Below are 16961 nucleotides of genomic sequence, written 5' to 3' on the forward strand. Positions count from 1 at the left end.
ATGGAATGAAATTACTGTATGCTTTGATTTATATACATAGTTACTAGGTTTTGACATTTGGGCCTATGAAAATATCACCTTCTTTTCTCAAACCCAAACAGTGACTACTGACCAGGTTGACAACTCATGACTTAAACTAAATTTAGTTGGATTCTCAAGGGCTCGACCGCCATTTGCAATTTCCCACTCGAAGCCAGAATTCCCTGGCCTCGACACCACTATAGGCCAGTAATCACCACCGCCCAAGTGTCAGACTTCACGGTTTTTAATGCATGCCACCCATCTTACATCAAATAATTGCACTCCTTCTCGCCACGTGTCACTACCTCCACATGTACATCACATAAATCTTCCGCGTCACGGCGTCAGCCCCACTACGCGAGCCCGCCCTCACGCCTGGCGCCCATAAAATGATAAAACCGAACCGCGGTTTTAACAGTTTTGTAATATGACGTGGCAGTTCCGTAGTTTGTCCCAAGCAGCGTGGGCAATAGGGTCATACGAGCCGAACTTTCAGTTCCTAACAGACAACAACAGCTGCTGCTCCGAAGGAAAGCGAAAAAACATAAACAAAACAGGAACGAAACAACCTCCCTTTGTTTCTCTTTTGTTTAAACTTCCGTCTGATATCAAAAGCAGCTTCACATCGCTTCTATGCATTTTTTGTAGACTCACATAATGCCCGATTCCGAGGTAAAGCTTCGATCTTTTTCCCTCTGTTGAACAATCTAACTTCCAAATTCTTACACCACCTTTTTTGGGGGGGTTATCTGGAGTTGATTCTGTTTTTTCATGTTACTTATATTGTTCTATGGGTTTTTTTTGATTTTGAAAATAATGATTGGGTGGTGTTTGGTGTTTGCTCTGTTAGAAATTGATGGCCTTGAAGAAGGCCTACGCCGATATAATTTTGAACACAGCGAAAGAGGCAGCGGCGAGGATAATGGTGTCGGAGAGGAAAACGATTAGGTATCAGCAGGAGTTGTTTGCGGCGAAGGAAGACGCGTTGCGGATGCTGCTTAGGCTTAAGCAGATGCTGGATGCTAAAGTATTTCTCTTTTTCCCAAATGCGATAGTGTTTGATCTTGTCTTGGTTATGATTCTACGGATTTTGGTGTTTTTGGGTGTCAGATAAGTGGTCTGGTTCCTCTGGTGGTTGCATTTAGTTTTTTTTTTTTTTTGGTTTAATTGTTTATTTGGTAGGGCAGTCAGTCTTCTTCATTGATTTGATTATGTTTTCACAACCCGTTGTAGAGAGAGCTTGAGTGCATATGGTGGCTTCTTTTCTATACATTTATGGGATACTATGCAGCATTAAACTTTCAATTTGCTGTAAATTTTTTTTTTTTTCCTTTAGTTCACTGACAAATGATGGTCATTAATTTGTAGTGTTTTCTTCAACAATATGCTCTGGAATCAAGTCTTGAATTTCTGAAAAGCTAAGCAAATTGCAATTGCACTAATATTTCCATGTGTTGGTATTGTCTTTAATATAAAAGGTACATTTGAAAACCATTAAGATCATCCCATTATAAGTTCATCAATATCATTCTCCTAGAAGTCTCCATGGTTGTTAGATGTTTATTCTCCTTTCTTCTGTGTTGGAGTCAAAACTCATATTGTGTGTCTGTTGGGAGGCAAGTGCAGAGTAGGAGTTGGAGGTATTTCTGATAACAAAGAAAGTTGCCTAAATACCACTGCCCTTTCATTCTAAACATCAAGATGGCTGCTAAATTGTGTTTTTAGTTCCAAGCTTGGTCTGAGAGGCGCTGGGTTGAGATAAATAAACAACTAGGGAGAAATCATGCTTGTCAATTTGAGTGAAATTAAGCAACTTAGCGGAGATACCGGAGGCAATTCTTTGTTAGACAGTTTTGGTTTATTTTTTGCTCTCTTTGTCTTGAAGAATTGATTTCATCATCAGCTGTGTGTAACAATCAAAGTACTGACTCATAGTGCTGTATTGTAGGTTAATGAAGCACAGGTGGTATCCTTGTGTCAACAACGAAAGATAGATGAGCTTGAGGCACAACTTGGTGAAGCAGAAGATATTGTCAAAGACCTTCGAGCAGATTTGAGAGAAGCACAGGATGAATTGGAGAGGGCAACTTATAATGAAAAGCAGCTTTTGGATGAACAAAATTCAACTGGTGATGTCGCTACTGTGATGACACCATCACTGGAAAACAGACTCAATACTTCTGAGGCTGCAATGCCCTGTCTACCTGATGTACAACCTGATTCGGTCATGGCTTCAGATGTGGGGAATTCAACTTTGAACGGCACATATGAGAACAAGATGTGCTACAGTGAAAATGGTTCTCACAAAGATAATTGCTATTTTTGCAACTCTAGTTTTGCCTCCATAGTGATGAGGAGAAAAGAGCCTAAACTATATAGGAATGGATGTACACAGAGAATTCATGCATTTGAAAGGAACATCTTAGAAGGAAATTTGTCTCTTCCAGGGCAAGTAGAGCAGCAGATAAAAAATGGATCGTGTACTCAAGAAGATGAAGAATTGTGCAAAAACCTTGACCGTGGGGCTAACCAGACTTGCAGAATAGAGGATAACCCGAATGAATCTAGACTGAAGCAGGAAAATAGCAACTCCATTTCAGTTCATGCTAAGTCTTTTTGCAAGAAAAGGAAAAGAGCTGCTAGATATAAGAAAAGTAGGATCAGGAATTTTCCAGATCAGGTAGCACAAACAACTCAAAAGTCTGATATTTCTTCCACAACTTTACTAAATGCAGTTGATAACTATGTTAAGCATAAGGAGGAGTCTAAGATATTTGGAAATAACATTCAGATGACCCCAGCTTCCCTGTCGGCGCTGAATTCACCCTCAGATACAACTGAAATGATTCTTCAGTCAGGATGTGAAGAAGTTCCCAAGAGTGATACTGTCCAGACCACAACAAACAATGATGACCTGTTGATAGATCGGTTGAAGTTGACGAGACAGGAAAGCGGACCCGCTGAGCTTACTGAGATGTCAGCTTGCAAAACAGATCTTGAAGCTGTTAACTTGTCCCCATTGAACTCAAATGTTAAGTCATCTAATTTAACTGAAGGTGTTTCTAGTCAATCATTAAATGATAAATTTCTGAAGTATACATTCCAAAGGAAGCGAAAGAAGGAGTCTCTGAGCAGTCCTGATGGGTATTCCTCCCTTGAGGAAGGTGTTATGAAGAGGAGGATGATGGTGAATCCAAATGGTTCTGTGGAGTCAGAAAATCCCAGCTTGATTACTGAATCATCTTGAGATAGTGGAAGCCTTGTGCAGGTTGCCTGTCAGGTTAGTTTTATGTTTAAATGTGCCTTTTCTGCTGTGTTTATTTATGTGTATGCATTTGGGGTATGTCTTTGTCCATATGGGTCCATGTCTATGAATAGTGACATCTTTATTTGACAAATGTGGGGTCCTTGCTAGGTTTTGTTGTTCCGCTGACATGTGTAAGCTTGGTTGGGCCTCTCTAAATGGGAATAGTTATGCCTTTGTTTTGGCTAAAAATCTTCATATCCTAATTATGGATCAAATGAATATATTTGATTCAATGGCTTACGATAACCTGGTACAGTCAATAGGTTTTCATCAAATGTATTAGCAATTTTATCATATATTCAACCATTTCTTGGTTGCACTTTTATGGGTGATATTTTCTTGTAGATTCTAAATTTCATCATGTTCCACCTTTCCAGAATTTCCAAATTTGCTGTCTAAGTAGACTAATTTGATCCATTATGTTTGTGGCATTAGACATCAAATGGGTTAGACTTAGGCTTGAGATAAGGTGCTTGCTGCTAAAATGCACCATTCAATTGATTTATCAACTTGGTGGCTTTGTTCACTTTTTCATTGATCTTATTTTGCACGCATCATGTGCTGCTCTCTGCACTACTTCGTCATCAAAAGATTTTACATTCAGGGTTGGTACCTCCTATTTTCTTTTCTTTTCTTTTTGTGGGAGAATAGAATTTGGAGGGGAATGTTTTTTGGTTGTGTTGTTCTTGGTCGATTGGGGATAATTCTTGTAAAGTTCCAAGACATGTTTCAGTGTATTGGTTCTCACGTAAATTGGGTTGTGGGAGCAAGCAGCTGCTGTACTTCATCAATCATTGTTAAAAGTCGCAAAGAAATCATATGCTTGTCTTTATCTTTGGACTTGTGGCATTTCCTGGTGTGAAAGCATACTTTTGTTGGTATAAGATGCTTCCAATCTGAATTTTTATCACCCTTTCTCATGACATTTCCCATCCGAAAGTATTCATTCCATTGGTTGCAATTTTCATAAATCTGACATTAGATGTGGTGTAGTTTGATGACAATTTTGATGCATTATTTCTGATGTCATGTTTCCATAGTTATGAATTCATCTCAAAAATCCCCTTTTGCAGCTTATATCGCTGTCTGAGAAGTAGCAGCGGTAGTAGTTTTGCCTGAATGGAGAGACAATTGACTTCAGACCCTGGGCTTTATAGCTTTGAAAATGATGTTCCAGCATTGAATCAGCGGCTTCTTAATCGGGGAAGAGTTGTAGATCCTAGAGTTATTACAATTGTAGACAATATATTCATCGAATCAAAGTTATGGACGTTGGTGTATTTTTCTAAGCTTCTCTTTGAATCATATGAAACTCTTTGGGTAAATGGGTTGGTTCTATTAATATGATAATTGCAATTCTAACGCTAGTATTTTTCGGCTAGTGTTTTCCTTCTGCTCTCATCTTGGAAGCCCATTACTGTCGTGTTAACTTGGATTTCCCGCGAGAGATTTGCATAAAAATCCTAAAATATTAATTTTATCTTAAATCTTTTTCTTCTTATTATTAATTTCTATCTTCGTAACCCTGAACTCCTTTAATTTTCTAAAAAAATATATTCTCAATTAAAATTTAAAGTATAAATATAAATTATGAAATAGGATGTGTGTAAAAAGTTTGTTAAAATAATAATTTATCTAAATGTTTAATTAAATTTCTACTCAAAACCAAAAATGAATTAATTTTTGTTAGGTTATTTAAGTAATTTCAGTTCAAAACGAGTTTTAAGAGAAATTTTGAGGAGGCATGAAAAGGGCTAATTAAAAAAAAATCAACGATATTAGAACTGATCTACGGTAGAACACTATTTCATAATCACACGATCAAAATTATAATATATTTTTTATTATTTATTATTTTGTGTGTGTGGTTGTAATTCGTGTCTTACTTCAAAGTAACTCCAACAAAATCATGACCTTAAAAAAAAAAGATATTATCATTTTACCACCAAAGCTATTCTGACATATCATGTTAGTATCACAGTTTGCCGAAAAGTACATTTTACCACCAAATATTTGCACCGTTATCAGTTTACCACGCTTCTGTTAAAAACGTTAAAAATTGTTGATGTTTTGCTGATGTCATAAGGGCATCAAAGACATTTCATATTGAAGGCAACACACTGCATTACAAGTGCAAAATAAACAATAAAACAAAGTAAAAATATTTCAAGGGAAATAATTAGAGAATTAGGAAATTGATAACCATAAAATTGACCCCTCTCATTAATTTGTTCCTTAATTAAATTGTTATTGTTTTTAGTTGTGATTGATACTTTAATTTCATAGATTATAATATTAATTTTGAAGCATAATTTTTTTTTGTCGTAATTCTGCATATTGTTCATTATTTTTATTAATTAAAATTTTTAGTTGTTTTCTAAATCTTATTAATTGTTATTGTTATTATCAATTGTTATTATTTTTAGTTGTGATTAATACTTGAACTTCATATGTTATAATATTAATTCTGAAACATAAATTTTTTATTAATTGTTTTCTTTACCGTTTTATCGTAATCCTGCATAGTATTCATTATTTTTTATTAATTACAATTTTTAGTTGTTTTTTAAATTTTATTTTTGTTCATTGTTTCTTTCTTTTCAAAAGATAAATTTGCTTTTATGCTCCTTAGGGTAAAATCGATTTTTAATTCATTTTCTATTAAACATTAACATTTTTTTTAACAGAAATATAGTAAATTGATAACAACGTAAACGTTTAATAGTAAAATATATTTTTCAGCAAATCATGTTATTGACATGATATGCCAGAATAACTTTGGTGGTAAAATGATAATATAAAAAAAAATCAAGATATTGTCTATACATATAATGGGCCAAGGTATCCTGAAACTGACCCATCCACTTGATGGCTCTATGGTTAGCAACTCATTGGGCCTGCGACTTATTTCTAAGTTCACCGTCAGCCATGCGGCCTTTCAGTTCTATAATTCTAGATCAACCGGTGCGGCGGTGCTCCAAGTTGTAGACACTAAAACCCTTTTTATTTTTCTCAAAAACCGAAAAGGGGATCGTGGGAGTCAGCTGAGCGTCAAGAGTAAATATGGGAGTTGCAAGCAAAGCAGGGGATTGGGCGTTCAAGGCATTCACAGCTGGTCTCGGCGTCACCACCATCTATCTCACCGCCACTTTCTCCGTTAATGTCTACAGAGGCCTTGCTTGGCACAACGCTCAAACTGTAATTATCGCTATATCCCTCTCTCTCTCTCTCTCTCTCTCTCTCTATATATATATATAGAGTACGATAGCCCTAGATTTTTATAGTACTATTGTGGTTCTTGTATGAATTGTGTTGTCGTTTCTAGCTTATTTTGATGTTTTAATGGGTATCTTTAGCACTAGTTTCTTGCATGATCAAGGAAGCTAAGAGCCCATGTTATTGCAAATTGGTGTACTGTGTCCGTGTAAGACATGTTATTTATTTGTCAAAACAGATAAATATACTTAAAACTAGACTTAGAAGAAGAATCTTAAAACTGGGTTGTTGCTCGTGCTGTCACAGTTGAGGTCTATCATGTATTATGGACGCAGAGATGTGATTTTACAAGTCTTGGCAGCAAGATTTTATAACTTTTGTGAGCTTTTGTTTGTGTAACATTTGAATGGTGGGGACTTCATTTCTTGAGGTAGTTATTTGGCGAATGTGCATGATGAATCTATTTAAGATTAAAAGAGTATTTCGAAGATTAATATGATATCTTGATGGCTATTTGCCTATCCAGGCACCTTTTTTTTATTGATAATTTGAAATTTTGTTTCTCCTATTAGCTGTATGCTTTTCAATAATCTTAGCATAAACCTACCCTCAGATAGTCGTCTTAGTTGTGTAGTGACAAAAATATGTTTTAATGCTCAAGTGTCTTATTGAATATCACGAAGCATTGCATTGCTTTCTGTAGTGTGCATGAGTATGAGTGGCATTCTTGCTCCTCCCTGTCCTTTCTTCTTTTTGAACCCAGCATTATTAGCTTCATTGTTGGGTATTAAATTATATATGGTTTAGCTCGCTAGTTTATGGAGCTATGCACTCTCTTCTCACTCTCTCTCTCTCTCTCTCTCTCTCTCTCTCTCTTTGTTTCTTAAGATATGACAGTTATGTGTTAATTAACTATTGGTTGTATAGATTTTGCGCGTTCAACACTAAAAATATAAGGCATGTATCAGTTGACTCACTTGACAGTAGCATTTTTTATGCCTGGCATTTTTAAATACTGCCTTGTCCTATCTATAAATGCATTAGGCGTAAAAAAGGAAGCAAATTGAAAACATTTTTTAGTCTGTGAGGTAACTTGGTCACAGGTGATGCATGCAGGATTGTCCTTATGAATTATAATTAATGTGATGATTAAAATGTTGTTATAATCCTTATCATTTTAGTAAATATGATAAATATTTTGTAATAGAGAATTGTATGCTATTACATATTAACTCGGCCTCCTATTGTCATCAATTGCTGCATATCTTGTTTTCTATTATCTCTGAGCTCTGGCATTTTCGTGCAGAAACTTGAGAAGCAAGTCTCCAGTGAGCAGTCCTCTTGAGTTTGTGTTGCATCTGAAGTGGAAAGAAGTTACATGAAAATTAGAATGTAAAAGTGTCGTCAACATCTCCTTTGATGGTAGAACGAGGGAAACTCCCAGCAAATATTTGTATACCCTAGTTACTAGGATTCAGTCCCGTGAGTGAATGGAGGTTTTGTTTATTTGGTGTATTAATTTGACAATCGTTTTGGTTTCCCAGTAAACATAACATGATTCATTATTTCATTTGAGTATCTTTGTGTGACTTGTAGCTTTATGTCGGTAAGTGTGACGGACGATGCTGCATACAACTGAGAAACAAGTTCCATTTGGATTAATGTCGAAAGCATATCTGTCTGGTTTGATTGGACCATTACAACAGTTTTTCTTTTTTTGGTTCGCGGACAGACGTGAATAAGTTCCTTTTGAGTTTGTGTTGCACCTGCATACTCCACATTAAACTAAGGGGCTTATTTGAGATTGAAATTGGATAGTTATATCTTCAAAATTTTAAATATTAAAGTGTTTGGTAAACATAGTTATTATAACTTGAAAGTTATGTTAATATAATTAAAAATTTATTATATTTTTAATAATTTTATTATAATTATTATTTAAAAATATATTTACTATATATTATTAATTTTTATTTTATAATTATAATTTTTAAAAAAAATTAAAAAATTATAGCACCTTAATTTCAAACAATACTTAATCCTTCAGGTTGATTTTAAAATTTCTGGACGAATGCATTATCTAAACAACTTACAACTATGAGTACGGTTGGACAATGATTCACAATCACTATTGCCTCTGAAAGTTTTTCTCTTTCCACAACAAGGATATTATAAATGTGAAAAATACACAAGCAAGTTTATAATTATCTTACCAACCACATCTCATTCCATTTCATGTCAAGTATGTTTCAAAAAAGAAACAAAGCAAATGAATTTTTACGTAACATGATGGAAAAGGCCAACAACACTTTACACGTCTCTCATTTACTACCCGTGGTGATGGCAATTTTTGGTACTGAACACGCCTCTTCTATGGTCTCCAATTCACTTTTAATATATATATATATATATATATTTTTTTTTTTTTAAAAAAAAAATGCTAAACTAATGAAGAATCATTTAACGAATCTTGTTTCTCAATTCTCATGGTCCCCTCTTGTAGTAGTGTGAAGTAGGGGATTGCTTTATAGGTAAGTCAGAAACTACTGCGTCCATTTGCTCCCAACGGGCCATCCATATCCTATACATGAATCATATGTTCACTCGGGCTTGCATCAGGCATATAATGATTTCTCCCAATGCCAGCTGCCTTGAAACTTCACTTCCCATTTTTCTGTTAAAGAAAGGAAGAAATTGCAATTACAACTATAAGTAGAAGAAGCAGGATTTTGCCACAAATGTTAAATTCACAAAGTGCGGTTATTATCAAGAAAGAAGATAAAAACAAGAATGCACATCAATACATTCACCATTGGAATACCATGTGCCTATGAACCCTATCATGACAATCCAAAAGAAAATGGACATAGACTTCATGGAAGGGGCATCAAACTGCAGCAAGCCAGCTGGACAGCAGAGAGAAATTTAGGAAAAAGTTGAGCACTTTTTGTAGAAAAGCATTTACTGAGCAAATTATGCCATTTTCCTAATTATGCAGCCTAATCATGGTTTGCTATCTTTCCACCTACAGGGCTGATCAATTACAAAGATTAGGGCATACAAATATACAATGCATGGCCCCAAATATAAAAACCATTTGTTAATGGCGATGCAGTTGCATGATAGCAGGCTTAGATTTTTGAAGGGATAGAAAGGTTGGGTGCTTGAAAAAGAAGAAAGAAAGAAAAATGTGAAGATTGCATGAAAATTAAAAGGATAAAATGTGAATTATTATAGAATACAATACCTGCTGATTCCACCAGTTATTGATGTGCTGCCTCAGAGATACCCCTTGAGCGAGGGTGAATTTCCGCCAGTGGATTCACAATAAACCCACCACTACTCTGAAACCTCGACCTTCGATTTTCCAACTTCAGCTTTTCAGCATAGCGATCCTTATTGGTTCCATAATTCATGGCAGTCAAAGATGAGGTGCCACTGGAAGTGGAAAATTTTGATGGTGAATATCGGCCTTCTGTTTTCCTCCAGAATTTGGAGCTCAAAAAGTCTGCACCAGGCAGCATGCAACATGTGGCTCCATGGGAGTTAGTTTTAGTCATTCTTCCAGTTGATACAGCCAAATCATACGAGATTTCATCCAATGCCAGCTCTAGGCCAAGAACAAGTGTCTCCAAAGACTGCATCCCACTTTCTGATCTCCCAATAAATCTCTGGACACACAAAGGATAATCAGAGGAGCAATGAATGAGTAGAAACATTCATCAAAACACAATGAGAGACTTGATTCTGCATGAATACAGTCATACAGAAACTCTCATACATGATCTGAGGCGTTAAATTGTTTAGATGGTGGAAACGTAAATGACATAAAATTGGAGAAAATTGGAGAGGACTTTGTGAGCTGTCAAAGAACATAAATAAAAGAACAATTACCACCTAATTACTTTGAACTGATGGAGTAAACAACAAAAACAAATTAATCAGTACCCATTCATAGATCATGAACCGCTTTCTGTTCCAAAACAAATAGTGAAGGCGTAAAGAATGCTAAAAATATTTTATCATAAACTATTTCACAACTAGGAACTTGCAAATAGAAGTTGGAGCTTTTTGACTTCATCAAGTCCAACAATGAAGAACCATGAAGCTACAGTAACAAAAATTTCCAGTAACAATTCACGTCAAGGATGACAATGTTCACAAAAATTGTTTCTCAAATGATTCAATTTTCATACTACTTCAAGGTAAGCTTAAGCTAATCAAGTGTGTAATTAAGAGACTTGTTTATTGTAATTCACTAATTCCATCATTGCCACATGACAATGTAATTGCTTGCAAGCTGAGGTCAATAATAAGATGAACAATTCAGCAAGCAGTAAGCCAACAGTAGTAATAAAACTGGCCTAGACCGATTTATTGGTACTTTCCACTAAAATCTAATTAAATGACAGCTAATTACTCAAGTGCAAAGCCCAGATTCAAGCATCATAAACAAACCTGAAGAAGATCCAGTAGACTGGACTGTTGTTGTTCAATCTGAACTAGCTGGTTGCGGATCGTAGATAAATCTTCACAATCTTTGTGTTTTATGTGGAGATTCTCAGTATTATCACTAACAGTAAATTCATGGCTTTCCTCATTATAAGGAGTTACCCGAGATCCAGACCTCAATTTGTGCACCTTGTCATCAGAACTCCAATTGAAAAGGGCACGTTTTGTTTCAGGTTTTGGAAGCTTGGTATTCTCATTATTCCTAATCTTCAAAACAGTACCGTCTTCATGAGCATCCACCAAAGAAGCACCACTGGGAGCAGAAATCTGATCTCTCCAGTCAGAAGGTTTCTTCTGATCCACCTTATGGAGCACTGCTGGACTCACTTTCTTTAAGAAACCTCTCTTCCTGGCGGTGGTTGGAAATGAACTATCAGGTGGAGTTGACTTGCTAGCTAAAATCGATCTTTTCTTCAACTCAAGACCTTTCGTGGAAGAGCTCCTGGACTCAGTCAGATACCGTCTATCACTCCCATCCTCTGTCCATTGTCAAAACAAAACAAAACAAAACAAAAAGATAAAAACCACATCGCACAAGTGCCACAAACAAATTCCCAGTCTATCAAAAAGCAAATGAATCTAAATTAAACTTGTATCACAAGGCAGCAGATCCCAGCAACAAAAATATCCTCAATAAAATGGATGATCTATCTGCCTAAAGAGCTGACATTTAATAAATCATCCCCAATACCTTTTGAAGGATCCAGTGATTGTGGTGGCGGAGACGCCTCCTCTGACAAATCTGGGACCTGTTTCCACGCCTCTATCATCTTATTCATAACCTCCCTGACTGCCTTCACCTAAAATATTAAAAATTTTGCTTTGTCAACAAAATAAACCATATGATTAAAACAATTTGATAATTTAGAAAACAAAAAATTGCGAACCTTATCAAATCTTTTACTCTCAAAAATCTTCAAGCACTTTCCTTTAAACTCGGGCACGGCATCCTTCTCCACGACCGCCAACCTCCACAGCGCCTCCGCAGCAGCTTTCCTTGCCGCCCAATCTTGACTACTCAAAAAACCCAACAAACAACTCACTAACCCCTTGAGACCCGAGCCGTCCACCGCTCCCGAGCCGATCACGCTCCCAACCACAACCAAACCCGCAGCTTTCGCCTTAAATACTTCACTCTTCAGCAACCTCTCCAACCTCACTTCCATTCTCCCCAATTTCCCCGCATCCGGATCCTGCGCCGCATCAATTGCCGCAGCCAGACACAGCGCCGCACCTACCTGCGCGTTCGTGTCCTGCTCAGTGAAGAGAGCGTCGGACAGCAGCTTCAGCATCGTCACGAACGCCGATGCGCCGACACGCGGCGAGAGAGAGGAAACCGTGCTGATGCACGTCGCCTGCAGGGCGGAGTTCTTGTCGCGGAAGTTTCGCGTGATGCTGTTGATGATTTTGGTGATGTAAGGGGAGAGATTGTGAGAATTCGAAAGAGTGGCGATGACATGGATGCATTCTTTGCGTACTCCAGGTTTGTCAGAGGAGTTTGTCGAGAGAATGCAGGAGAGAAATGTCGGCAGTAGAGTAGGATCCACAGTGGCGGCGATAGAGTCCAGTTCTTTTGCTGCTTGTGAGTACGTGTCCCGGTCGGACAGTTTGTTTAGGAGACCGTTCACGCTGGTTTTGAGAGCGTGAGCCATTGCCTCGGTTGCTGCTTCTAGTTACGATTCTTCTGGTGGTGGTGGCGCCGCCGGAATTCGAGACGTCGCCGGTAACATTAGCGGTGGTGATGAGACTGTCAGTTCATTGTGTTTGGGCTTTTGAAGTTGGAGGAAATAAAACTATAAAGAGAATGGTGTCACGGGAACTGTATAAGGAGCGACGTCGTTTAACCTTTGGGTCATCTGTACGCTAGAGATTGAACTAAAAAAAGTAGAGTTGTTTCGGTTTTTTCACTCCAACTATGTTAATGACATTTTAATGCCTTTAATTATCCGAATTTTTAGTTGAAACTTAAGCAAGATTTATAATTACCTCTGCATACCGAACTGTGTACTACAATAGACTTTTTTTTTTTAAATACTCTGTGGTCCTTCTCTTCTCTGGTCAGTTAATTATACTTTCGCTTAAAAAAAAAAAAAAGGAAAGAAATTGCATAGCACCGAGCCACCGACTTCTATCATAACCTGCCACGTAACATATTCTCTAATATTTCTTTTTCCTTTTTAGGTTATAAATCTCATATGTGACTAAGGAGTGTACAGGAGGTTAAGGAACTTAAGGTTAAAGGGTGTGAAAATTCAGATAGGGGCACGACCACGATGGTCCTATTCTTAAGGAGGGGAGTCAATTATGGAGCCCAATAACTTAGGTCAAGTGAAGGGTATGTGGAGGAATCATGTAAAAGATGGGGTAGTTAATTCCGGTAAATTAGCGCCAAAATTAAGGAGTCACGTGACGCGTGAGGCATGGATTATTATGAAAGTTACTGTGGCTGTAATCGATGTGCTCCCTTTTCTACCGCTGTAATTATTACTAGAAATCGTTCAAATCGTCCTCACGCGAGTTGAAAATACGAGTAACTCCTTACTGTAATTACCCAGTTGAATGGTTTCGGGACACAGCTATTGAACGTGCTGTGTTATTACACCAATTCAAGAAACGCAATTCAAGTTTACTAGCAATCAGATTGAGTGTCGACTTACGAACCAACAACAATCAAATCGAAGACATAGGAATCCTCAGTAGCGTAAGAGAATATGTTTTCTTGAGATTTTAATTTGGTTGGTGGGAAGCATGAGAGTAAATGAGGGAAATTAAATGATGAGAGCTGAGGTGAAAATATTGGAAACCACTTACTGTATATTCACTGATTTAATCTTACAACCCACGTCCATATCCCACATGAATTACTTTGTGTCGGTAAGGATCAAAATTGTTAACGTTGCCTTAATTTAATTAATTTTAATACTTTTTTTGTTATAATTTTATGATTGAGGTTAATTTGGTAAATTAATATACTTTAAAATTGTTTACTTTGTCTTATTTTAATTAATTTTTCATTATTTTTTGTTATTATTTTATTATTGAGGTTAATTTGGTAAATTAATATATTTTACTTTTTATAAATATCCCTCAAATTGGTGCAAAGGTATTATTGTAAAAATAAAACAAAAATAAAGATAGAAGTGTCATATAATTAACAATAATGGTGTATTAGCTATTTTCTAAAATATAAAGATTAAAGGGTCACACAACCCAAAATTTAAGGATTAAACGAACATTTTTACCATACTTTTGAGAAGTTGTACACGATTATTGACTTAATTTGCCTATAATTGGTTTATATCTATCACTTTATTTGTCTATGCATGTGTTGAGGAGCCTCTTTAAATTTTAGATGTGGCTTTAATGCTAAGTTGAAATTTTTATTAACTTTTTAAAAAAAATATTATTGGTATTGAATAAAAACCATATAGCTAACTAAAATCTTAGCACTTTTGGCTGAAGATTATGAAGAGTTAAGTATAGAACAACTCAGTATTGGATTCAAATCCTTAAATTTTATCTCCAACATGGACCAATAATCTGAGTCCAATGTATTGCACTCTATAAAAGCTATTGATGAGTTTTGATTGTTTTATTTTTGTGTGGAGTTGAAGTATAAAAGAAGTTGACTCTTTATCATTACTCTTACATAGATAGTGATTTGTATACTCAATCAATCGAGGAATTTTAAAATAAATCGGTTGTAATACCACTAATTAATGTATACATGACATGAGTAGTTGAATTTTAGATAACTACGAATTATACACTAGTTTTTTAAAATAAATGCGTGCATATTATAACATTATTTATTTATTATATGATTAACATGATACCTCATAAATATTCTAAAATTTATTTGGTTTGAAAGCTTAATTAACAAATGAGCTGGACTTTCTATTAAAAAAAAAATGCTTACTATAAACCTTATATCGGGAGGTCATCAAATAATATGTTTTCCTTCGCAGGTAATAGTCAGTCTCTTACAACAGTGATGGAGCAACATACCATTAAAATAAAAGAGCATCCAAGGCAAGTATTGTCTTCAGGTGGGCGAGTTTCATTGCCGCAAACTTTATAGCATGCTTACTATAGCTTAAGAAAGAGATTATCATAATTAATGCCTACAGTTAATTAACTCAACAAGTTATAGTCATTCAACTGAAATGAAACCTTCTCTCTCAAATGTTGTTTCAACCTCTCACCTAATACCTACCAAGAAATCGATAACTAGAATCACATAGAAAGCCTTATTAATTAACTAGAACGATTTCTTTTTCTTAAAATAATTTTATATACATATACATATACATACATACAATACATATATATACACACACACGTGCCCATGATGAAAATAGAGAATTAATAGAATATATATATATAGTCATTCTCTAGTGCGGGCATTCTCATTGCATTTTTATGTGAATACACTTCTCTTACAGTTTTATAGTTTATTAAAAAATTAATTCTTTTAAACCGCACGGTTTAATAGTGTGTATACATTAAAAAAAATGTGGATGTCCGGACCTAATATATATATATATATATATGTGACTAGGTGGCAGATGGTGAAAATAGAGAGAATAGAGAATTAATGGACCAAATTAAAGGAGAGGGGAAAACAAAATCGAGGCACTATCAAAAGGGTAATATTGCTCTATCAAAAATAGTGATCGACACCCATTATATAAAATGATTAATTAATGCAAAACCGACAGCGTGTATAATGAAATCAAAAGCAGCTCGGCATTGGCTTTTCGCCCTCGCTGTGAGGTTGCTTTTAGGGTCATGCTACTTGTCGGTTGGACTGAAACAGACGTGAAAGTTTCAACTACATTTAGGAAACGCAAAGCAAACCAAATCCACTGGAGGAGACACTCCTTGTTCTTAAAGGAGAATGGGTTCATTGAAGAAGCGTGATTTCTAATCTACTTCTAATCCACCGTTACCAAATCACATATTAAGTTGCTTACTTCTTCAATGGTTCAGGACGAGTTGATCTGTAATTATGGGCACAGGTCGGTCAACGTGTATTTGATGCTTGGTTGCACCAGCTGACAGAATGAACGTCTATGCGAGTCCATTCTGCGTACGTGTATACCTCATTGGGAGGTCCTCCCTCTCAACATCTTCAAGACTAATTTCATGCAGCTGCATTCATGATTCATTCAACACGACCCATGCCATGCATGTGCCATTTCTTGGTGCGACGCATAACGTGGAACTAGCTAGCCAAAGGACAAATTCAGTCCTAAGCCAGCTTCCCCTCTTAACTGGATAAGGCATGTGCCGACATTCTTCGAGTCGGCGCCTGTTGGCACGTGAATCGTGATCATTTCTTTAACTGTGACATTTAACGTCGTCATGGGATGAACATGGATTGAAGTCAAAAAAAGAAAAAAAAAGAAAAAGGATTTAAAGAGGATGGTTTGACTTCTAATTCTTCGTTAGACTGTTTGCTGTCATTAATTGCACACTAGCTAGCGTGGGAATGGACACACTTGAATTTCCAATTACTAAACTCGGTCGTTTTGTATTAACGTAGGATGCATTTGCTATATTATATTGTATCATGTTATATTGTATTATTTTGATACAAGTGTATTATATTAATACTGTATTATAATAATATTGTATAATATTTGGTGCTACGCTATATTATATTAATTTGTAATTCTACTATGTTTGGTGTTGCACTATATTGTGTTAATTTTTTGTGATTAATTTAAATTATATATTTAGAAAATAATATTTATTAGTACTTAGAAAAATACTAAATATAGAATCCTTAAATTTTAGAAATTTAACATTTTTATTATAAATGTTAAAAAATATCATAATTCTTCATAATGATCGAAGCTTATAGCCTTAAATTTTTAGAAGCATAACATTTATTTTCAAT

The 16961-nt window shown here is 35.8% G+C and overlaps 2 protein-coding genes across 3 annotated transcripts; one reads left to right on the forward strand and one right to left on the reverse strand.

Moving 5' to 3' along the window:
• The first annotated feature begins 515 nt into the window (after nucleotides 1-515).
• On the forward strand, nucleotides 516-4712 carry LOC18049920. 2 transcript variants are annotated; one of them, XM_024189368.1, is made up of 5 exons: nucleotides 516-693; nucleotides 872-1048; nucleotides 1970-2701; nucleotides 2813-3301; nucleotides 4402-4712. In XM_024189368.1, exons 1-4 carry the CDS (start codon nucleotides 679-681, stop codon nucleotides 3266-3268), a joined length of 1380 nt encoding a protein of 459 aa, XP_024045136.1. In that variant the 5' UTR covers nucleotides 516-678; the 3' UTR covers nucleotides 3269-3301; nucleotides 4402-4712. The 2 variants fall into 2 exon arrangements, with proteins under 2 accessions (XP_024045136.1, XP_006439719.1); XM_006439656.2 differs by having other exon boundaries at nucleotides 517-693; nucleotides 1970-3301.
• Nucleotides 4713-8979: 4267 nt separating this feature from the next.
• Nucleotides 8980-13046, reverse strand: LOC18049922 (TORTIFOLIA1-like protein 3). Its single transcript, XM_006439658.2, has 5 exons — nucleotides 11944-13046; nucleotides 11748-11856; nucleotides 11003-11535; nucleotides 9792-10215; nucleotides 8980-9218 (listed from the first exon to the last, which is right to left on the reverse strand). The coding sequence occupies exons 1-4, from the start codon at nucleotides 12706-12708 to the stop codon at nucleotides 9808-9810; spliced, it is 1815 nt and encodes a 604-aa protein (XP_006439721.1). The 5' UTR covers nucleotides 12709-13046; the 3' UTR covers nucleotides 8980-9218; nucleotides 9792-9807.
• Nucleotides 13047-16961: the final 3915 nt, after the last annotated feature.

The sequence above is a fragment of the Citrus clementina genome, unplaced genomic scaffold (assembly GCF_000493195.1).
Source record: "Citrus clementina cultivar Clemenules unplaced genomic scaffold, Citrus_clementina_v1.0 scaffold_3, whole genome shotgun sequence".
Classification (NCBI taxonomy): Eukaryota; Viridiplantae; Streptophyta; class Magnoliopsida; order Sapindales; family Rutaceae; genus Citrus; species Citrus x clementina.

Excerpts from the sequence above, each read along its gene's own strand:
- LOC18049920 (XM_006439656.2), top strand. Across the intron at positions 1,049-1,969 it reads AGCAGATGCTGGATGCTAAA|GTTAATGAAGCACAGGTGGT; the intron begins GTATTTCTCTTT and ends GCTGTATTGTAG.
- LOC18049922 (XM_006439658.2), bottom strand. The coding sequence starts at position 12,708 with ATGGCTCACGCTCTCAAAACCAGCGTGAACGGTCTCCTAAACAAACTG. Across the intron at positions 11,536-11,747 it reads ATCACTGGATCCTTCAAAAG|AGGATGGGAGTGATAGACGG; the intron begins GTATTGGGGATG and ends GACAATGGACAG. Across the intron at positions 10,216-11,002 it reads GTCTACTGGATCTTCTTCAG|AGATTTATTGGGAGATCAGA; the intron begins GTTTGTTTATGA and ends TTGTGTGTCCAG.